Raw genomic sequence first — 22,859 nt, forward strand, 5'->3', positions numbered from 1 at the left:
TACATAGAACCACCCTCAAAATCCTCTTCATGTGAGGCTGGGTCTTCAGGGAGGGCAGCAGCTACTCATAAACCAAACCCACACTTACTAATTGGCCCAGGAATATCTGACCTGCTGGATCCCAATCTTATTGGGGTCCACTGTACTGGTGCCAAATTTTTGGGGACTCCTAACTGGCCCTTCTTCTCCTTCAGCTCAGAACCCCTGAGCTCACTCCATCTACCACAGCCTCAGCCTCCCTGCAGCTGGGATTAAAGGCATGCAAAATCATGTCTGGCCTGCAATCTGCTTTTAAGAATTTAAAAAAAATCTATCAACAAAAATCAAGGTTTTTGTCTTATCTGTTCTCATAAAATATGAATAAAGAATATAAGATTTTGGATCCTTTTCTAACCATTTTCAAAGTTCTAGGCAGCAGGCACTAGCCCTGGGCTTGGCACGTTTCCCGCTCCATCAGGAAGCGGCCATGGCTGCTGAGGATGCTTTCACTCTCACTTCGAGAAAAGAAAGCATGGCCAGGAGCTGTGCCAAATGTGATGGCGCCCCTAGATAAACGTGCAACTGAAAAGGAAGAGTTCTTACAAGGGATAAGCATTTCTATGCAGAAACAAGGGCACAGACCCAAACTCCAAGAAATGGCTGCTAGAAGGGGCAGGTCTGAAGGACATTCTGATGCCTCAGGTCACCTCTGATCTCCACCCTCCTTCCTGTAAAGCCTTCCTTCAGATCTGCCACTGCTGAGGAAATGCCAAGGGCACATCCTTTATCCCTGGCGTTCAGCACGTGAACGTGCCCCTATCTGTCAGCATGAGCAGGCGAGGAGGCTGGGCCAAGTCCTGTGCTCAGGAGGGAAGAGAAAGAACAGTGGGGGCACATGTGCAGAGCATTCAGTGACTGCCCCCAAACAGAGACTACTAGACTATGCTTTCCAAGGGGCCAAAAGGCAAAGGAGAGATGCAAAGGGGAGGCAGGAATGAGCCAGGACCCTGGGCACCACCAGGAGACCTGGAGGTAGTGGCAGGGCACAAAGATTATGATGGCGGAGAGGATGGCAAGGGTCCCACAAGAAGCCAAAGGGTGGAGAGCAGTCTCAGAACCGTGCTGGCCGAGGAGAAGCTCTTTATCCCCCTTCCTTCATGGGCCCATGGGACTGGTCCTCACTGGGTCTTGCTGGTCCCTCAATTCTATCCACTGCATCCTGCTTTACAAATCTGCCACCTCTGAACCCAGGGAAGGTCCTTGGAGCAAAAGGTGGGCAGGGTGAAAAGCGGAGCAGGTGATATGTGTGAGCTGGGTGCAAAAAAGAGAGGAGGTGGGGGAGGAAAACAGGTGGAAAACCTGTGGGGCAGTCTTCGTATGTTAGTGAAGCTACACTGGATCCCTGGGCAGCTGGACACAGACAGGGAGGGCTCTGGTACTGGGACAAAGACATGACCCTGAAGAATCCACCTGTTTATTCCCTGCTAACATTGCTTCAACAGAGCGACCCTCAGGGGAGCCCAAGGAATGAGATGACAAGGTCACCAATGTCACTGTGAACCTCCATCAAGTGAAAATCAAGGCAGGAGCTCACAGAGTACTTGGGAAATGAGAAATCCCAAATTCCTATGCTATGACACACACTGTCATCCTGATTGATTGCCCTGGAAAGACACACAACCCTTCCCCCCCCCACACTTCCTGGATGTCTCTCCTTCCCTCTCTCTCTGGATGTCTTTCGCTTCTCTCCCCCGCCAAGCCCCCCAATGTCTCTCTCTTTCCCCCTCTCTGTCTGTCTCTGGATGTCTCTCTCCTTCCTTCTCTCTCTGGAATTCTCTCTCCTTCCTCCCTCTGTCTCTTCAATGCTTCCAGGAGATACTACAGTACTATTGGTCTAAGTCTTCAGAGCTTCCAGTTGTGCCTCAGTCAAACCATTCTATTACCTTGCCAGACCCTGAGAAGGGGTGACCTCTTTTCATACTCTCTGACACGTGACTGATTCAGTGACCTGGAGACCCCACTCATCTTGCTGCATGGCATGCACAAGAGAAATCTTGATGGCTACCCAAGTCATTTTTAGCATGCCCACCAGATTCTGCAGGCTCCATCTTTACTGACCATTCTTCATGTGAAAAAGCCAACTTACAGGGTCACGATATCTGCATTTGCGGCTTCCACAGCGATGCTCAGCGGGTCATTCCCTTCTTCATCAGTGGCATGCTGATTGGCCCCTCGCTTCAGGAATAAACACACTTGCCTGTATAAAAAGAGTTGAAGCCCCACAGGGCCAGACTGGTTTGAAGAGGGCAGGTGACTCCATTTATCCAGAGCATCTTTTCAATACGGAGCATGGCACTGAGTGAGTGCCCAAGTAAAAGGCATGAGGGGGATGTCAAGTGGTACCAATGACTATCCTTACCCTTCCAATTTAGCTTAAAATCCAGTGACACAAGGATTTCAAGTCACCTTTTCTAACTGGCAAAGTTGGGCATGCGGCCCTCCTAGAGAACAAGGCAAAGCACTCCTCCTCTGTCCGATGGAGAGGACATGCCACAGGACTAAGGGAGCGCAGACTCGGGGCTTCTCTCATAATGCCCTTCACTCCAGGAGCAGCCAAAAAGAAGCTGGGTCCCTGGGTGAATCAGAAGAGGGAGAGACACCAGGGGCCCACAGGCTGGCCAACCTCTGGATGAGGATCCCACAAGATGGAAGCCCAAGAGGCTAGGTTGGTTCTTCCCCAAGGGAAGGGGGAACCAAATTGATGAGATGACAAATGCACCAGAGAAATGTGAGACACAGAAGGGCTGAGAAATAAACTGCTGCCTCCCTCGGTGCTTCTTGTCAAGAAAACAAAGCAAAGCAACGTGCAGAGAGAGCCTCAGAGCCCTGGAGGGTGAGGGAGATGAACCACCAGTGGGGGCTCACTGTGGAGATGCTGCAGAAGGGTCAGGAGCAGGAAGGTTGCCACAAAAGGCATGGGGGGTGACGACAAGGGTCCACCGGATAACGCCACTACCACTTCCCCTCTCTGTGCCTTTGCAGTGACTGTCCCTGAAGCCTGGAACACCCTCTCTCCTTGCCTCTGCTTTTGAAATTCCCTGGCTACCTTCAAGACTCAGCCCGAACTCCACCTTCTGCAAAGGCCTCTTGTGATCACCCCAACTCCTAGAGCCTTCCCTATTATGGTCATCTTTCCCATACTCCTTGAAAAGGTGAGTCAGGGGCAGAGATGCCCAGCATGTAACACAGTGCTTAGCACAGAGTGTGAGCTCAAAAATGCCTCCTGATTGAATGGTGTGGAAGGTGGGCAGTGGGAGAAGAAAAGGGCCTGGGCAGACCCTGGAGCATCTCTAGTAACTGGATCATTGACTGAGATGAGAAACGACAGGGGGAAGGGGCAAAAACGGCCAAAGATTTCTTCAAATGTGAGAGACTGAGAGTGAGTGGACTTTGTTTTCCTTCCCATTTCAAATTCCATCTACTTGGAATAACATGACAGAAGTGCTGTGCGTGACTCTGGGCTCTTACCCCGTGTGTCCCAAGACGGTAGCATGGTGCAGCGGGCCTCGCCCCTTGGCATCCCTCTGGTTCACATTCGCACCATTCTGCAGGAGGAACTCACAGGTGACCAGGGAGCCCTAGGAAATCACAGGCAGAAGCTGGGAACACAGCCAGGACCTGAGATCCCCCAGCCATGACAATCCTCCTCTCTGACCCTGAGGAGGAACAACAAAGGGACAGCTCCTCTTGTCCCGGGGTTCCTCCAAGTCAGTCACCTGCCCCAAAGACCAATCTCTTCCCTCTCAGTGACTCCGTCAGAGATGGCACATTTTTGAGTCTTGGCTAGTAAATGTGTGGCCCGTGAGCATGGCAAGAGAAAACACCAGCTCATTAGGGTACAATGACCAAAAAGGTTAATTAGCCAGGAATGTAGCCCAGAGCCCCATTTTCCATCATGACTTAATGAGTCACTTCACTGCTGCTGCCAGAGGTACAGCAGTCAGGGTACCCAACTTGGAATCAGATCTGGGTTCAAATCTTGCCCTCAGACACTTACTGGCTGTGTGACCCTGGGCCAGCTACTTAACCTCTGCCTGCCTCAGCTTCATCTTCTGGAAAATGAGGGAGCTGGCCTCCTGGATCTCTTCCAGTTCTAAATCTAGGCTCCTATGATCTTAATGACAAAAATCACACTGAAATTGTTCTCAAGATGGACACAATCAGACTGGCTCTCTGCAGCTGTCCCCCTCAACATACATGTGCATGGCTTCCCTACCCCTAAGACAGCCTGGATAAGTGGTGTGGCTTTCTTCTCCTCAGGGTTTGCCCAGTTGACATCTGCTCCATGGGCCAATGCCTCAGCCATGTCAGGGAGCCTTTTTTCATAGGAAGCCCGGTACAGCTGGAGTCCTGGATGGAGATGCTTAAATTCGAGAAATACTGAAGAATCTCGTCTTTCTCCCTCTGAAAAGGAAATACATCCATGAGCCATGTTCCATGGTGCAAAAATGCTAACAGGGTGGCCTGGGAGTCAACTAGAGCATACCAATCAATACTTGCCTTGTGCCGCCAAGGGCCAGCTGTTAACTGCACCTGAAGGAGGTTTAAAAGGCCTCCAAGGCAGAACATGGAATGAAGCAGACTATTTTCTCTTGTGTTATGTTTGGTTTCTCCTATTTGTTTTAATTCTTCTATGCAACATGACTAATATGAAAATGTGTTTAATAAGAACCTATGTGTAGAACCCACACAGAATTGCACGTCATCTTGTGGAGGGAGGGGGGAGAGGAGAGAAAGTTTGGAACTTAAAGAAATGATTGTTGAAAACTGAAAACAAATAAATAAATATAACAAATTTTTAAAAAGTAAGAAAAAACAGCATGACATTCAAAAGAAAAAAAAGAAAAGGTCTCCAAGAGGTCAATGGCAAGGCGCATGGACTTGGGGAAAGGGCAAGCTCGGCCTGCACTGCAGGCCATGCTCCCCAAGGGACCTCTGGGTTTCCTCCCAGACAATGATGGGGGGTGGCTGGTCACCACCCAGCGGATGGTCAGACGCTCCACGCGGCAGCTCGAAAAGGACCCAACATCGGCTGAGACAACACTTACACAGAAATACCTTCGGGCAAAAGCCAAATTAAACAGAATTTAATCGAAGAGAAAAAAAAAAACACAACCCACCAGGCTCATATAAGCTATTAGCTGAAACCACTGAGGACAGGCCTTCTCTGACATCATCTGCACACTGCTGGATTCCACTGTCGTTGCTTTTGACTGTTTAAAATAAAAGATGAAGCAGGTATGAGCCCCTATCATGAAGGGAACAGGCTTCACAGACGGCATGCTAAAGCGTGCTTGCCTCCAATTCATTCACAATTCAGCCACCACCAATGAATTTGAACAATGAAATACATTCACCAAACATTTAATAATTTTTAAGCACTTAACTTATCCAACTAGATGGATGGTCAAAGTCCAAAATCATCCTTTACATTGAGATATTTTAAAGGGTTTGATCCCCTCAAAATGTCAAGATAAGCAGAATGCTGAAATTCTGACATGGTTCAGAGTGAATGTTCTGACACAAATGGGTTCACAGGTAAAGAAATGGCCCCACCACACAATGAGTGCTAGCGTAGCCTAGGAAGGCTCTGATAGAGAGACAGGAGTACTTACTACTACGTAGCTTTGAGGAGGCATCAAAGTAGGAGAAGAGCGAATCTAGCTCATCAGGACAGAACAGAGATTCTCGCCTGGCCTCGTCGCTATCTACAGCCACCGCTGGGTACATGCAAGTTATCAAAGTGCAAAGCAGGCAATAAGGAGGGAAAAGGGCAGGAAAGAGTGTTATTGGGGGGAGAGTTAGAAAGAGCAAAAAGGAAGTCAGGTAACTAAGAAGTCGTGGGCCTGGGTTAGGTTATCGGCCTCTCTAAATGGGATGGTTTATTTGTGGAAGGCGTCCGACATCTCATTGTCAACGACTAGTAAAGAAAGCCACCATTTCCTGCAAAGGCTGAAGAAGAAGTAACTTGGGTTACCTGCCTTAAGCTAACAATTCATGAAATGAATTCATTACAATGATGATCACCATGTTTGAGAAAACGCTTACTTACAAAATGGATCAACACCTAAACTTCTGGCTGATGTTCCAACGTGGTCCTCTATCGCTGGCTTGGAGGTGCTGAGTCCTTTCTCCTCCTGACCCTGGCACAGGACTCTCTTTCCTTCCTCTGGAGGTGAAGAGGCAGAATCCTTATCCACAAACTTCCTCTCCACATACTTGGCTTTGATGTATGCTTCCTTCTCCTGCCTGATACAGAAAAGCAGAGGATAGGTGAGTCAATTCCCTAATAACTGTTGGGGCAAACTAAAAAGAGACCATTAAACACTTCTGGTCATTCTTTGAGCATCCCAAGGTTCTTTAGCATAGAGAGCTTAGTATGCTCCCTTTCCCCCCAATTCATGCTTTATACTATGGCTAACTCAAATTGCCCAGAAGGCTTTAAGCCCAAGCTCCCATACCATTGAATGGGGCATCCAGGATAAGGCATTTAACCCCTCAGTGCACCAGGCAACTCTCTCACCTGGGAGGTACGTTCCACAGAACAAGGACATCACAGGATCAGGCCAGAATAAAAGATACATGGATCTAGTCATGCCACTTTCTCTGTTCAAAAATCTCCAATGATTTCCCGCTGCACCTGAACTTTTGTGGTCTGACCATGCCCACAGAGCTCCCATTTTTTTTCTTAGGTACTTAGAATACCCTTCATCTCCTTTCTGACTTCAACCAACAGCCACTTACAAAGGACTCCATTAAGTACCAGGAGACAGACTTGGTAACCAGAGAGTACAGGAAAGCAGAAGAGGCCCTCCCTGGCCTCCAGGAGTGTGAGAAAGAACTTATTCTTTCATTCTGGCCAACACCATCCTCCCATCCAGCCTAGAACCCATGGCACCTCTGTGATGTGCTTTGGAAGGTGCCACTGCATGCTTCCATCTACGCTTCCATCTGTTCTCAGGATGGATGATATTTAGGTTTCTACCTTCCTAAGTTATCTGGCACAGTGGTTTTCAGGGAGAAGACACTTAAAAGCAGTAAGTATGTGGTAAATGATGCAACAAGTCACACTTTTGCTTCCAAAAACTCATAAAAAGGACATCACGCTCAGAAGAGAATACAAAATGCCAATCTACTTTAAAAAAATCCAGATTTCAAATAGGTGTTCTTTTGTGCTCTTAACATAAGCCTCTGGTTGAGGGTACATCAATATGGGTTTTTTAGAGGAGGAAAGCACATCCAATTGAAAAATATCTCTGGTCCTCACAGAGAAAAGTGAAATGGAAGAATGGAAGGAAAGACTCAGTAGGACAGCCTGGCAGATACATATGTGTCTCCTTCAACTAAAACACTGTTGATGCTCTAAGGACTTCTTCTATTCTATCTAAAGAGTAAAGATGAGAAGACCTGGAGAATTAGTGAAGACAGTCCACATTCCTGATAATAATTACAGACACAATGAGGTATCCAATCATTCACATGACAATCAAAAATATTGGACAAATAATCTAACAAAATTGTACTGTGAAAGTGAATGAGCTGTAAAAACTGGAGACAAACACCAAACCCAGATGGGCAGTGGTAGAGGATCTCACCAACAGAAGGGGCTTGCCTGGGTATGGCTGGAATGGTTCATAGAATGAAGGCTCTGGGGCAATGAGCAACAGAAACAAGCAAAGAGAAAATAAGTGTGAGGGCAAGTGGGGCCAGATTCTTGGCCTCCACCAAGGCCAGCCATGAACTGGCCTAGGCTTGAAGACCTGGCATTCCTAGATCCAGCCAGAACAATGAGATGACTTCCTATTCCCCATAGAGAACATGTGTTTAACTGAATATGGTGAAATGTGGTAACCCAAGTTTCAACGTCAATGCCTTCTTTTCTAAGACATTCTTGGATCTCCTCTTAGTTGAGCCCTCCCTGACTGAGGATAATCTTTTGTTCCTAATTGATTTGCTACCTCGCTTTCCACTGTGGAAGCCACCTCAAAGCTCCTTTTTCTTCAAGTCCTACCACCCACACTGACAGTCTCCCACTAACCTGTCTATAGCTTCTTTGTCCACATCTGTTTCCCAGTTAGTGCCAGCATTCGACTAAGCTCCTTGAGGGCCTGGAATGCCTTTTGTTTCCTTTGATCCTGCCAGCTGTCAGTATGGTGCCTAGCACACAGTAGACACTTAATAAATGTTTACTGACTGACTTTCTCATCTTGACTCTTCTTTTACTGAGACAATGGAGGCTACTTAAGCCCCCTTTACCTTTTGCATCATCTCAAAACCCTCTGACATCATCCTCCAATCTCTGACCATGGCCCTTCTCTCTGTCAAGACCAAGACCTCCACATGATCTCTTGATCTCATCTTTTTCTGTCTTCTTCAGCAAATAGCCATTCCAATCATGCCACTCTCTCATCTTTAATCCTTTTCTCCTTCCCTTCCTACTGCTTCCTTCTTGAGGCTCCTAAGAGGTGCCACAGTGGTTACAGTGCTGGGGTGGAGTCAGGAAGAGCTGGGTTGAAATTTGGTTTCAGATAATTGCTAGCTGTAACCTTGGGCTAATCTCTTCGCCTCTGCTTGACTCAGTTTCCTCAACTGTAAAATGAGGATAATAATGGTACCTACTTCACAGGGCTGTTGTGTGGATCAAATAAGGTCACATCTGTAAAGCTCTTAACACAGTGTCTGGCATATAAACCAAATGAAACATTACTCAAAGGAGGTATATACAGTAGGTACTTAAGAAATGCTTCCTTTTTTCTTTTCTTCCTTCATTCTTAACCTCCAAAAACACGCCTATGTCATCCACCATTGAAAAACCTTCAACTGTCCCTTCTCTTAAGCTATCTGATAACACTTCTCTCACAGTCAAATGAAAAGTAAAAGCTGTTGATATTGTCTTTACTTCATCTCCTCTCACTCCTCAGCACTCTGAAAGGTCAGGTCTGCCCTTAAGGAAGTTCACTTTAACTGGAGAATGGAGTAGGGAGAGACTTGAGGCAGGCAGAGCCTCTGGCAGCTATTACCATTATGAGGTGATGAGGGCTTGCCCCAGAGAGGGGACAGTATTGGAGGAGAGAAGGGGGTATATTCCAGAGAACATACAGAGATGAAAATCAACCAGAGATGCAGCAGAGGTGAAATGGACCGGAGATTGTACAGAAGTGAAATGGACCAGAGATGCTGCAGAGGTGAAATGGATCAGAGGTGGTACAGAAGTGAAATGGACCAGAGAGGCTGCAGAGGTGAAATGGACCAGAGATGCTGCAGAGGTGAAATGGATCAGAGGTGGTACAGAAGTGAAATGGGACCAGAGATGCTGCAGAGGTGAAATGGATCAGAGGTGGTACAGAAGTGAAATGGGACCAGAGATGCTGCAGAGGTGAAATGGATCAGAGGTGGTACAGAAGTGAAATGGACCAGAGATGCTCCAGAGGTGAAATGGACCAGAGATGCTGTAGAGGTGAAATCACAGGCTTTGGAAACAGACTGGATATGGGAGAGGAAAAGATGGAGAGGGAGGAGACCAGAATGACTCAAGGGTTGTAAGACTTCTCTACTCATATGTTCTCAGTAGCCCTTGCCCCTTGGGCCCCTTCTCTGATTGGAAAGGGTGGGGGAAAGATATCCAGAAAGCTCTTTCCTGATCCTTTATTGAAGAAGGGGGCTCAGGTCAGACAACTAAGTGTTTCCTGCTTGGCTGTCTTCCAGGTATCATCACTCCCCTTCCTCTCACCCACATCCCTCCCTGCCCCCTTTTAGCTTCTTTTTGTGTGTTGTCTTCCTCTGTTAGATCGTAAGCTCCTTGAGGGTAGTGACTGTTGTGTCTTTCCTTGTATCCAGTGCCTGGCACATAGCAGGTGATTACTATGTGTTCACTCATTGACAGTAACAAGAAAGTTTGGAAGGGGGGAAAGTTTAGAGGGGAAAGATTATGAGTTCTATTTTGGACCTGTTGAGTTTAATACATCTACTGGACAGATGTCCAAGTAAGATGTCTGAAAGGAAGCTGGAGAAGCAAGAGTGGAGGGCAGCTGAGAGGCTGGGGAAGGATGGGTGGATTTGAAAAGCATCAGCAGAGAAAAGGTCATTAAATTCAGGGGAGATGATGAGATCACCAGGTGGAGTGGTACAGAGGGCGAAGAGGGCCCAGGATAGAACCCTGAGGAATACCCATGATTAGTGGGCATGACTTGGATGAGGCTCCAGCAAAGGAAACAGAGAAGGAAAGGTCAGATGGGTAGAGGGGAACCAGGGCAGAGAAATGTGAATAGGAGTAAAGAAAATAGACAAGTGGGAGTAATCCACTGAAGAGGCTGAAGGTTGGCAAAGCAAGACCAGCAATAAAAGAAAGGGGCATCAGATTCAAGAGAAGAGTGTTGAATTGAATGGCTCACCAAGAGGTCAAGATAGCGAAAGCAGAATTCAGCCAGTACAAGGGGGATGGCCTGGGCAACAACAGAGGGGTTGAGGGAGTAGAGGTCATGGTGATGTCAAAGAACAGGGTTTAAGTTTTGTGAGGCAGAAGGACAGCAGACTGTGATCAGATAAAAGAATTCCAGAGTTCATCAACATGGAAGCAAAACATTTGTGGATGATGACAAGGTCAGGATTGTATAAGCATCTATGTGAGTAGCTGAAGTAGAGTTGAGAGTAGTTCACAGGGATGAATAAGTTGAATAACTGGCAGATTACTGTGTCTGAGGAAGTCTTGATATGTATGTTGAAGCCCTTAGTATGAGGGGGAATAAAGGGAGAAAGAAAGACAAGAGCTGAGGCGTGAACTCATGGAGGAAAGAAAGGAACTGTTCTCAAGGCAAGTCACAACAGTTCTCAGGTCTTTGATTTGGTGGTCGACATGGACTGAGTAAACCTCAGAAGAGGAGAGGTTAATGAGTGATGGAGGTAGAGGAAGAGCCTGAACTAGGAGTATTGTGACCTCTCCACCCTGACCAGTGACCCAAGGGGAAACAAGCGCTGAAAAGGGTGGCCAGCAAGGATGTGTCAATGGGACAGAGCCAGGGCTCCATGAGAGTCAGAGGAAGAAAGGAGTATGAAAAGAAAAGATGTACAATGAAGGAGAGTTTGTTACCTATAGCAAGTATTCCAGAGAAGACAGTGGAAGGGGCTTTAGAGGGAAACACGTTGAGAAGCAGGGCAGGAAGGGGTGTCAGGTTGAGGAGGATCAAAATAAGGGACCAGGCAGTGGCTTATGAATGGAATTTGAATAGCTAAATGAATGGGGTTAGGTGGGCTATTAATGTCATGAGGGGTACAGCCTCCCATTTCATACTGAATGTCCAGTAGATATCTTAAGACTCAACAGGTCCAAAATGGAACTCATTATCTTTCTCCCCTAATTCTCCCCCCTTTCCAAATTTTCCTCACAGAAGAATCCAACTGGGCTACCGGGCAGTTCAGGTGACAGGATTAGTGTGGAGACCTGATGAATGGCATTTCTTTCTTATTCCTACAGAAAGGCCAAGCCAGGAAACAGGTGGAGGGTACAAGAGGAATGGCATCTTCTGTCCCTTGCAAGCACAAAGAGATCATCCCGGAGGACCAGGATGGAGGACAGGACACTATTAACCACTGTCTCCTCTTGGACATAGGCAACTAGGGGGTGCTGGGCCTGAAGTCAGGAAGACTCATCTCCCTGAGTTCAATTCTGGCCTCAGACCCCTGCTAGCTGTGTGACCCTAGGCAGGTCACTTCACCCTGTTTACCTGTTACATCATCTATAAAACAAGCTAGAGAAGGAAAAGGCCAATCATTCTAGTATCTCTTTCAAGAAAACTCCAAATGGGGCCACAAAGATTCAGACGTGACTGAAAAACACTAAACATCATCTTGGATATGCTCAGTGTGTGTGTGCGCACACCTCTGTGTGTGCCATCACTCTCTCTCGGTTCTGACCTACATAACTAGCTCCTTTCTCAGTTTCCTTTGCTGTCTCATCATCTTCCTCACTTACCCCCAACTGCTGGTGTTCCCACAGCCACGTCCTGGGATATCTATACTTTCTGTCTTGGTGATAAAAATGAGTTTTATTGATATTTTCTGGTTTTTATAATTCCTATAGTATCCCATCTGCTCCCCCAAGCCCATTCTATATCACAAACAGTATCTTTTTAGAGAGAAAAAAAAGCCAGTACAATTAATTGCTATGTTGAAAAAGTACAAAAATCAGTGTGGCACTTGCAGGTTGGGGGCGTCCTCTCAAGTCTCTTTGTTTGAGTCCTGCTTCATATTTATACATTTTTTCACCTTGACTTTTGATTTTCTAGTGTGTGGTTGTTCCTTCCATTTACACTGCTGTAGTCACTGGGTGTACCGGTTTTTTGGTTCTGCCACAGTTCATAGGGATCTTTCCAGGATTCTCCGAGTCTATCAAACATCATTTCTTATAGCACAATAATATTCCATTACATCCATGTACCACAATTTGTTTAGCCATTTTTCCAATTAATGAGCACCTAGTTTCCAGTTCTTAGCTATCACAAAAGTACTGCTATAAATATTTTGGTGTACATGGAGACTGAAGAACAGTCGATATAGTGTTTGCAACCTGACAACTCCAGGAGAAACGCCAGAAGCAGAACAGAGGTTTGTACACGTTTGTGAATCTGACCAAGGCCTTCGACACTGTTAGTTGTGAGGTCTTATGGAAAATTGTCAAAATTTGGCTGCGTGGAGAAGTTCATCAGCATTGTACGTCAATTTCATGGTGGCATGTTTGCCCGGGTTCTGGATGGTGGACAAAACTCTCGTGCCTTCCCAGTCACCCATGGAGTGAAACAGGGCTGTGTGCTTGCTCCCATACTTTTTTTTAGCATGACGTTTTCAGCCATGTTGTCAAATGCTTTCAATGAGGATGAACAAGGCATCAAGGTCAGCTGCTGTAATGATGGTAAATTCTTCAATTTGAAAAGACTACAAAAACACTTCCACCAAAGTGGAAGGAGTGTTGGTGCATGATTTTCTGTTTGCAGATGACTGTGCACTTAGTGCAGCCTCTGAAGCTGAGATGCAACAAAGTATGGAGCAATTCTCTGCTGCCTGTGCTAATTTTGGCCTAATAATTAACAACAAGAAAATACAGGTGCTCCATCAGCCACCACCACACCATCCATACATGGAACCATCAGTTACAATAAATGGAGAAGTTCTGAATGCTGTGGATAAGTTCACTTACCTTGGTAGCATATTTTCCAGGGATGTACACATTGACAGCAAGGTTGAAGCATGCACTGCCAGAGCTAGCTCAGTGTTTGGCAGGCTCCAAAGAAGAGCATGGGAGAGAAGAGTATTAGACTGACTACCAAACTGATGGTCTGCAAGAGCCATTGTGCTTCCTGTTGTATGCCTGTGAAACATGGACAGCCTACCAGCGCCATGCCAGGAAACTGAACCGCTTCCATCTGAACTGTCTTGGGAAGATTCTGAGGATCACCTGGCAGGATAAGGTACCAGACACTGAAGTCCTTGCTCGAGCTGAACTGCCAAGCATTCAAACTATGGTTCAGACAGCACATGGGTTGGCCATGTTGTTTGAATGCAAAATATACGCTTGCCAAAAAGTCTATTTTATGGAGAACTCACATGGGGTAGGTGACACATGGTGGCCAGAAGAAGCAATACAAGGATGATCTGACTGTGTGACTTAGGAAACACTGGCACAGGACAGCTCAGCATGGCATACCCACATCAGAAAAGGTGCTGTGCTCTTTGAGCAAAGCAGAATTGAGACAGCACAAAGGAGAGGCAGGACGAACAAATTTGGAGTAACCACTCCATACATTCACAGACTATCTGTGCCCAACCTGTGGTAGAGCATTCCGAGCTTGTATTGGTTTAATCAGCCACAGTCAGACACAATGAAATTTCACTTTACCATGGTGATGTCATTTTGTCCTCTTCAAGAACCAAGGACAACAACCACAATCTTAAAGGTAGTAAGCCTGGTTATGGAGTCTCTGGTTCAGAGCATGGACATTTACTTGTACAATTTCAAACTGATTTCCAAAATGGTTGTTCTACTTCACCAACAACGTATTAGTGCATTTATCTTTCCACAACCCTTCGAACATTGAATGTTGCCATGTTTTGTCATTTATTGTCAATATGTAGGGTTAAGGTGAAACCTTAGGGCTATTTTCATCTGCATTTCTCTATTATTAGTGATTTGGAATATTTTTCGTTATTATGAATGCTTTGCAGTTCTTTGGAGAAATGTCTGTTCATATCCTTTGACCATTTATATATTAGGGAATGGCTATTGTCTCATACGGATTTATCCATTGTGTCTGTATCTTGGTTACCACATCCCTATCAGGGAAATTTGATTCAAAGGTTTTCTTCCCATGTGACCACTTTCCTTCTGATCCTAGCTGCATTAATGATGCCTATGCAGAAGCTTTTCAGTTTCAAGTAATCAAAAGCTATTTTTATCTTTTGTAATTGACTTTATCCCTTGTTCGGGTATGTGCACATCTCTTTCCTATAGCTGTGAGAGGTACCTGATCTGTTTCTCTTCTAATTTTTAAAAGTTTAACCTTTAAATATTAATTAAGGTCACATGCCCACTTAAAATGTACTATGGAGTATGGTGCAAGATGTTCTGCCAGCCTGCTTTCCCATTTTTCCCTAGGTAACTTGTGTTTTCTACTTCATCAAAACTGGGTTATTGAGTTGTTGTTTCTGAATCTCTTGTCTAGTCCGTCCCATTCATCTATCTTTCTGTTCTTTAATCAATACCAGACAGTTTTGATGACTGCTGCTTTATAAAACAGCTTTGGGTCTGAAGAGATATTCCTCCTTTGTCCTTAATTCTTTTCATCATTTCCCTTGATAATCTAGATCTTCTATTTTTCCAAATGAATTTTGTTATTTTTCAAGTTCTGGAAAGATATCCCTTTAACAATTTGATTGGCATAGCATTAAAAGTCCAGATTAATTTAGGTGGTATCGACAAAATTCTGTGGCTCCATCAGGTCTAGGAGTTTGTCTCTTTAAATTTGGTAGTTCCCTTATAGCTCTCTGATCTTCTGTTGGTTTGGAAGGCTTTCCTCCATCCCTTTTGTGTTCTCAGTGTGGTTTGTGCAGAATGCGCTCTGACCATTTCTCTTCTACTTCTGCTGTGATTTCATCATGCTCGTTTGCTATCTTATTGATTTTATTTTCAGACTCTTTTTCACAAGATTAACCAAGAGTTTATAAATATTATTAGCTTTTTCAAAGAACCAGCTTTTAGTTTCATTTATCATTTCTGTTGCTTTAAAAAATTTCCAATGTATCTATTTCCCCTCTAATTTTTGGTATCTTCTCTTCTGTGCTTATTTTAGGCTTATTTGTTGACTTTCTAATTTTAAAAAATGCACATTCAATCACTATTCTTGTCTTTTTCTATTTGTTAACCTATGATTTTCCCAGATGAAGCCCAGAAATGTCGATGCCGTCCATCCTTATCATTCCTTTTACATCGCTACTGTTTCTACAGTTTGTTCTTGGACCCTTCTATTACTTAAGATTTCACTGTCGATTCTGCACTTGGGTCTGCATCTTTGGTTCGTGGTCTCTGGTCTAACAGCACAACTTTCTGTGAAGGATGCAGTGACTACTTCTGTCTTTTCACATTAGCAGTATCTCTGTGGCAGAGTACATGGTCAATGTGTGCAAAAATTCCAGAAAAATTATATATGTGTGTGTGTGTATTTTTTCTTTTGCAGTCTCAACCGGAAACACTGTAAGTCTTTTAACTCTGGTTTCTCCATGTGCTTGCTGTGTTCCTATTTCCCCTTCTGTTCATCTTTCCATTAGACTTCTCTAAAATTAAGAGGGATACTGAGGTCTCCTGGAACTATTGTGTTACTTCCTAAGTCTTTCTGAAGCTCCCTTATGAATCTGGATGCTCAGGCATTTGGAGAGTGTAAGAATACTGACAGTGGTTTGTTGCGTATGGCTCTTTTCAGCATAATATCGTTTCTTTGTTTACCCCTTTTAATTTTTTTGAATGTTTTTTGTTTTGTCTGATAGAATGATGGCAACTCCTGCTTTTTTGAATTTATTTGATGTAAATTTTTTTCCATGCCCTTAATTTTACTTTCTTTACATCTCTGTTTCTTAAATGTGTCTCTTGTAAGCAACACATTAGATTATAGGGTTTTATTTTCTTATCTAATCTGTCACTTCTTTTTGTTTTACTGGATTATTTAATCCATCTGTATTTAAAGTTATGAGAGTCAGGTTTATATTTTTCTTCATATGCCTCTAAAATGGAGGTGCTTTCTCCCCAAGTTACGATGCTTTCTCCCCTCTTCTACTGCAAACATAGTACAATTGTCCTTCAGGTCCTTTACTCTTTTTTTAAGGTAGGCCTGTTCCCGTGGGCTCCCCACAGCCCACCCCCATCTCTTTTTCTTGTCTGTCACCCTTTCTCCCTTGAGGGATTTTTTTTATTAGTTGCTCTTTCTTGTTTTTCTTGGTTATGTATTTCTTCCCTGTTTTTTCTCCTCTCTGTCAGGTAGATAGATTTCCCCTTCTTCTCCCCTTCAACGAGTCCAGTTCATTATTTTTCTTTAAATTTCATGTGCCCCTTTCCAAAAAAGGATTGCTCTCCCTCTCCTGATTATCCATCTCTTCTTTTTCTTTACTTTAGACCTTGTTCTCTGATCCACAGTCCCTAAAATCCCCTGGTCTCCTTCTTTTCTCTGTTTTCTCCATATAATCTTCCATTTCTTTTTTTAATCTAATTAAGTGTCGAAGGTATCCATTCTAGGCTCTGCTTCCTAAGTGCTTTTGGCCACTGCCTAGGAGAGCTTAGTTCAATTACTGCAAATACCAGAGAGGATGGTGCTTCCCAGCAGGGAACCTCTCCCCACTACTGATCTGGCTGACCTCTTTCTCCCTGCATTTGCCTGGAAAACTCCTCCTGCTACCCAAGCTCTCTCTCTCCTCCAGGGGCCAGCTACTCCCAAGGGCACCAATGCCTCCTCTCCCAGGACCAGTGGATACCACTCACAGGTACCAGATCCACCCCAGGCATTCCTCAATGGAACCCTTAATCAGCTCCAAAGTAGGCCTCCTTTCTTATCTTTCCTTCCTTCTCACTTCCTCCCCCATAAGCTCTTAACTTTCCAAGACCACAGAGACTCCTTCAATGAGTCATCTCCTCACTGCTGGCTCTTGACTTGAGCCCAGCGCCTCCCTCGATCCTCTGTCCCCCTGCTCCAGACTGTGATGGAGGCCCACAGCAGAAGCACAGGGTGTCCCCTCCCCTTCATCCCATTTTCAGCTTGCCGGTCTCTGCTGTCACTCCATGGCTACTGCATTCTAGATTTAGTCACTCCTCCTGCATTTCTGTGGTTTAGGGTGCGAGAGAAGAAAAACATCTCTTTAGTTCTGGTTTTCTTTCAAACTTTTCTCCTCAAAATTCACAGTCCATCTTTTGTCCTATGTGATCAGGCTCACAATTGCAGGCTAGGCCTCCCAGATGTCTAGGGTTCTTCCTAACCCTTTCTTGCATTCTCTCCTTTTTTCTGGCATTATTCCAACATCCTTTTCTTTGTATTTGAAGGTCTTTCTCCACATGGATGGCAGAACTTGTTTCTTAACTGAACTGTTCAATTTTAACCTCAGTGAGCCGTGGAGTTTGTAGCCATAGGCTTTTTTGTGGAGGCAATCTGTGAACTCTTCCAACTGCAATTTCATTTTCTATGTTCAGAACTTCAGGACAGGTCTCCACTATTTCCTTCCTTATGGTGGTAAGGTCTCTGTCCTGTCTTGTTCTCAGGAGTCACTGATGACCGTCTCGGGTTGTCTCTACACTTCCTGGCTTTCAGATCTCCACGTCCTGCTTGCACAGTGAGTATATTTCCTTTAGCTGGTCTTGGTTTTCTGCTGTTTTTCTCCACTTCTGTGGATCTGCATTCCCAATCTATTATTTTCTCTTTGTTTCTTTGCAGAGTCTGGCCAACATAGATTCGAATTTTGTTATTCTGCTCGTTATTTTTGTTGAATACAGATTCTGATCTCCTCATCCTCATTTCTCTCCCCCAGGAACAATGTTTCTTTTAGTATTTTTGTATATTCTCTCTGCTTTTATATTTATGTTCCTGGTTTCCCCAGAGAGAAGGGAAGTCCCTGCTGGAGTGCTATTTCACTATTTGTATATCAGTGCACATCAGTCCCTTAACAAAATACTTTGTTTTTTGATTTCAAAAAAACTTTTTTAAAAAACTAAAATAAAAAATCACATTTTAATTTCTGCATTTAGAAAAGGCTTTATAGAAGGACAAACTAGATTAGTACCTTTGTCCGGGCTGTGGTTTCTTTATTCCCATTTTCTCAATTTTGGCTTCATAAACTCGATTTATAACATCATTTCCCAACTCACACATAAGCTGTGTGGCAAGAAAAAAAAAGAATAAGTAATGTAGTCTTTAAATAACAATTTTAGTGCTCAAAACACATGCAGCAATTATTATATAGTTTCTGATTCTGCAACCAGCTGATTTAAAACCAAAAGATCTCTGACTAAGAAGATGTCCTCACTTTAAATACCCACTGTACTCTCTTCTCATGAGATCCAGAACACAAGTAAAGGTTACCAGATTATCACTACTGTGCTGTGCTATGTGAAACAATAAATAGGGAGGTGGAGGAGCGGCCCAGCGTAACATAGGGAAGATCCACAAAGGCCATGACGACACAAAGGAGCTGGGCTACAACAACCCAGGGCTATCACACTAATGACCAGGCTAAAGCTCGGCCCCAAAGAGAAGACGAGAAGATGCCCTTCTTTCCTCCCTTCTTTGCAGAGGTCAGAGACTATAGCTGCAGAACAAGGCAGGCCCAGATGCCTTCAGCGATGGTGGTGCAGATGGCTTCGTTTTGCCGAAAGACTTTATCCTCTCTCTTTTAATGCCTTTTTTCAAAAGTGACTCGGCTGGTCGGAAAGAGAGATTGGTGCGCTTGGAAATAAAGGTGACATAAAATCAAAAAATGTCAGTCAAGTTAAACCATATTACCTTTAGAAGTTCAGGCTCCCAGGTATCTAAAGTTAAAGAGCGTACTTTTGAAAAGTGAACCCCAAGACTCCTAAACAGAAAAGAATTGCATTAATAAACAAGAGTATCCATTCTAAACTCGTTCTAGATTCATCCATGCTCCCAAGCCCAGTCCACCTCACCCCAATTAAACAATGCCACATGACAAAGCCTTGAGCCCTCCAGAAGAAAGCACAACAGGACGGGACAGCACGAGCACCTCCCACTTCCAAAGCACCCTGGAAAGTCTCTTGTGTTCTGCCACACACATTGGAGCATCAAGAAACAGTTTTCCCTAGCATATGGACAGGCCAGGAGCAGCCTGAGAAAGCTCCTGCTCCTGGGGCTGGGAGAGAAATGGGGGATAGGGGAAGGAGAGCACCTACCGGTGTATACCTGAGCACTCAATGCACAGGGTAATTCCCAAGTTGATGCTGGCCCACCGGGGGTCAGGCAGGCCACAGTCACAGCAGCTGGCATTCCCAGGAATGCACTGAACCCGCTGTAAAGCACTTTCTCCTTTTAATAATTTCTCTTTTGACTCATTCCCAGATTCCAGGCTTCCTGTAGATGGAGATGATTTTTTATCCAGCTTCTAGGAGAAGGAAAAGTAAAAAAACACCAGGTCCTTATTCAATATATTTCATGCCTTTGCTAGAGCCTTCCATGATATTTTCAGTTTATTTTGCACAATAAAATGACTGGTTTGTAGAAATACTCTACAGGCAGACTATCACAGAATTCTAAGGACAACACACATCTCCAGAAAAGCAAAGACTGCTCCCTGTTCCCATCTCAGGCTGGACTCTTTGCCAAGGAGGTAACAGACTACCTCAATGCCAGCAATGCCGGTGCCACAAGGGCACAGCATACTCTGGTAAAGCTACGTCAGACAATCCTGCATCTGCCAGATAGTTTGGCCAGAAGTTGCCTTGTGACTAAAGGCAACGTTTGGGTACTCAGTTTCCCCATCTGTACAATCAGTACTTAGACAGTCCCTTCCAGCTCTGACAACCTACGAGGCTATAAATCATCATTTTGTAAACAGAGAAACAAAATACCAGAGCATTTTGTAGTTGAAGCGACAGAACTAGTCCTAAACACTATCAGCTGCGGGAGGAAAAGCCAGGAAACGACTTTATGAAGACACAGCAGTGGAATCACCCACATAGAAAAGCCAAATGATTGTGCCCTCCCCTGGACATTCCCCCAGCCTCTGTGAGCCTCATCTGTCAAACAGCGATAACATGAATACTACATCTCGGGCAGCTGGCTCTAGGCTGGCTGGTCTGATGGACAGCCCTGGAAATGAAAAGGAAGCCAGGCACAGGAAGGGCCACAAAACATAGGTGGCTGAAATGATGGGTTATGACATTCACAAGTCAAGCGGAGAGCTTAAAAGAAAGGTGAAATCTGGACACTGCAGGTGATTCCCAGAGAGGCCTGGCGGTACTGGACATCACGGAGATGGGCACCTGTGGGTGACTGGCCCGGCAAAGACCGTCCGGATGGCAGTAACCACCACCACCACCACCAGAACTGCGGTAGGCAGCACTTTAAGGATCACAACATGCTTAACATGTGCTGACCCAGCTGATCCTCACAACAACCTTGTGAGAGACAGGCTTGACCCCACTTCACAGACTGAGAGACTGAGGCAGACTGATTCTATCAGTGACTTGGCCAGGCTGTCAGAGGCAGGATTTGAAGCACTCTGCCCACTATTCCCCCCACACCTCAGTCTGTCACCTACTGCCTGATCACAAGAGGAAAGGCTGAGGAGCCAGCAGGCCATGCCCTACCTCCAGCACCAGGTGGAGCCTCCTAATGGGGCTGGAGGAGGGTCCAGCATGGATGGGAAGGGCACAGGTTGGGCCTCAAGCTGCCATCCTGTGGGCCTTCCACCAGGATCCTCAGTCTGCTTGTGGCCCTCCCTCACGGACTGCTCACCTCAGTCTCGTCCCCCTTCTCTCTATAAGCAGTGGCGATACTGGTCTGCACAGCCTTAATCCACGCTTGGCGCAACTTTTCAGAGTCAGCCTGAAGCATGCAGCTTCTGTAAAGAGAGTGACGCGCAGACTGCTTAGGTTCCTGTGGGCACAGGCCCCAGTACGATAGCTGAAGCAACCCTCCAGCCCGCTGTGCCCCCCCTCCCCCACCTAAAGCTGGATTCATGCAAAAACAGGATGAAAACCCCCCCTGTGGACAGACCCTCAGGGATCTCCTATTCACTGGCCATCTGCCAGCCCTAATGGAGGGCAGGGGCAGCCGAGAACCTAGCACAGTCCAGGTGCTTGCTGACTAAGTAATTGGTGGATTCTGAGCTCTCCAAGGGGACCAAAAAATGATTTGTTCACTGAAAAAGCTCGCGGTCCTTTCTCGGGTCTCATCCTGCTGCTGTTAGAGGCAGCTATGGGGCGCAACAGAGCACAGAGCACTCATCCTGGAGCCAGGAAGACCTGAGCTCAAATCCAGCCTCAGATACTTACTAGCTGTGTGATGCTGGGCAAGTCACTCAACCTCCACCTGCTTCCACTTCCTCATCTACAAAATGAGGACAATAACAGCATCCGCCCTGCAGGGCTGCTGTGGGGAGAACACGAGGGAGTGTCCTCTCAACCTTAAAGCAGATAAGCCCAGAATGCTAAGGCACCTCTGGGATGCTCCAGGCAGGGGATGGACATGGAGTATGTCCAGCCTTGCCCATAACTCAGTTCTGGGGTTGTGAGAATACCGTTTTGCCACCTCTTGACACAAGGATGCTGTTACAACTGGTCCAACAGTCCTGGAACTACATCCCAAAATGGTTCTAAGTCCATCCTAGTTGGTCAGTCAATGAGCATGTGCCAGACCCTGGGCTAAGCTCTGGGGGTACAGAGAAAGGCAAAAGACAGTCTCTGCCCTTGAGGGGCTCACAGACCAATGGCAGAGGCAACAGCTGTGTACCAACAAGCTCCAGACAGGAGAAATTAGAGAGAGCCAACAGGTGTGAACTGATCCAACTGTTCTGGAGAGCAATTTGGAACCGTGACCAAAGGACTATACAACCCATGCATAACCTTTGACCCAGCAATTCCATTTCTAGATCTATATCCCAAAGAGATCATAAAAAAGGAAAAAGGACACCCATGTACAAAAATGTTTATAGCAGCTCCCTTTGTGGTGGCCAAGAATTGGAAATTGAGGGGATGCCCATCCACTGGGGAATGGTTGAACAAACTGTGGCATATGAATGTAATGAAATACTATTGTGCCATAAGAAATGGTGAGCAGGCATATTTCAGAAAAACCTAGAAAGACCTAATGAACTGATGCTGAGTGAAGTGAGCAGAACCAGAACAACGCTGCACACAGTAACAGTCACAGTGTCACATGACCAACTCTGACAGACTTAGCTCTTCTTCTCAGCAACGCAAGGATCTAAAAGAATTCCGAAAAACTCATGATGCAAAATGCTGCCCACACCCAGGGAAAGAACATCGAAACATAGGATCTTCTCTTTTTTCTTTCTTGTGGTTTTTTCCCTTTTGTTCTGATTCTTCTTTTACAATATGACTAATGTGGAAATCTTTTTAATATGAATGTATATGCAGAGCCTCAAAATCTTATCAAAGTGAATGCTGAAAACTAAAAATTAATTAATTAAAAAGAAAAAAGCCAACAGGGAAAATAGAAGTAAGAGGGGTTGGGAAAGGCTTTAATGAGAACCTGAAAGAAGCCAGGTTGCTCAGTGGATAGAGCATTCCAGTCATGGGGGATGGCTGCGGGATGGAGGAGCAA

The 22,859-nt window shown here is 45.3% G+C and overlaps 1 protein-coding gene across 1 annotated transcript in view; it reads right to left on the reverse strand.

Annotated features, from left to right (window-relative positions):
- The window catches only part of ACAP2 (ArfGAP with coiled-coil, ankyrin repeat and PH domains 2), a 125,514-nt gene that overhangs the window by 6,262 nt on the left and 96,393 nt on the right, over positions 1 to 22,859 (reverse strand). Inside the window, exons 14-23 of the mRNA XM_072618919.1 lie at positions 21,030 to 21,135; positions 19,466 to 19,674; positions 19,062 to 19,131; positions 18,343 to 18,434; positions 6,092 to 6,288; positions 5,655 to 5,759; positions 5,160 to 5,252; positions 4,256 to 4,443; positions 3,508 to 3,617; positions 2,126 to 2,236 (exon numbers count right to left, since the gene is read on the reverse strand). Coding sequence (XP_072475020.1) covers positions 2,126 to 2,236; positions 3,508 to 3,617; positions 4,256 to 4,443; positions 5,160 to 5,252; positions 5,655 to 5,759; positions 6,092 to 6,288; positions 18,343 to 18,434; positions 19,062 to 19,131; positions 19,466 to 19,674; positions 21,030 to 21,135 — 1,281 coding nt within the window. The remainder of the gene's footprint in view (positions 1 to 2,125; positions 2,237 to 3,507; positions 3,618 to 4,255; positions 4,444 to 5,159; positions 5,253 to 5,654; positions 5,760 to 6,091; positions 6,289 to 18,342; positions 18,435 to 19,061; positions 19,132 to 19,465; positions 19,675 to 21,029; positions 21,136 to 22,859) is intronic.

Source organism: Notamacropus eugenii, chromosome 6, assembly GCF_028372415.1.
Source record: "Notamacropus eugenii isolate mMacEug1 chromosome 6, mMacEug1.pri_v2, whole genome shotgun sequence".
NCBI lineage: Eukaryota > Metazoa > Chordata > Mammalia > Diprotodontia > Macropodidae > Notamacropus > Notamacropus eugenii.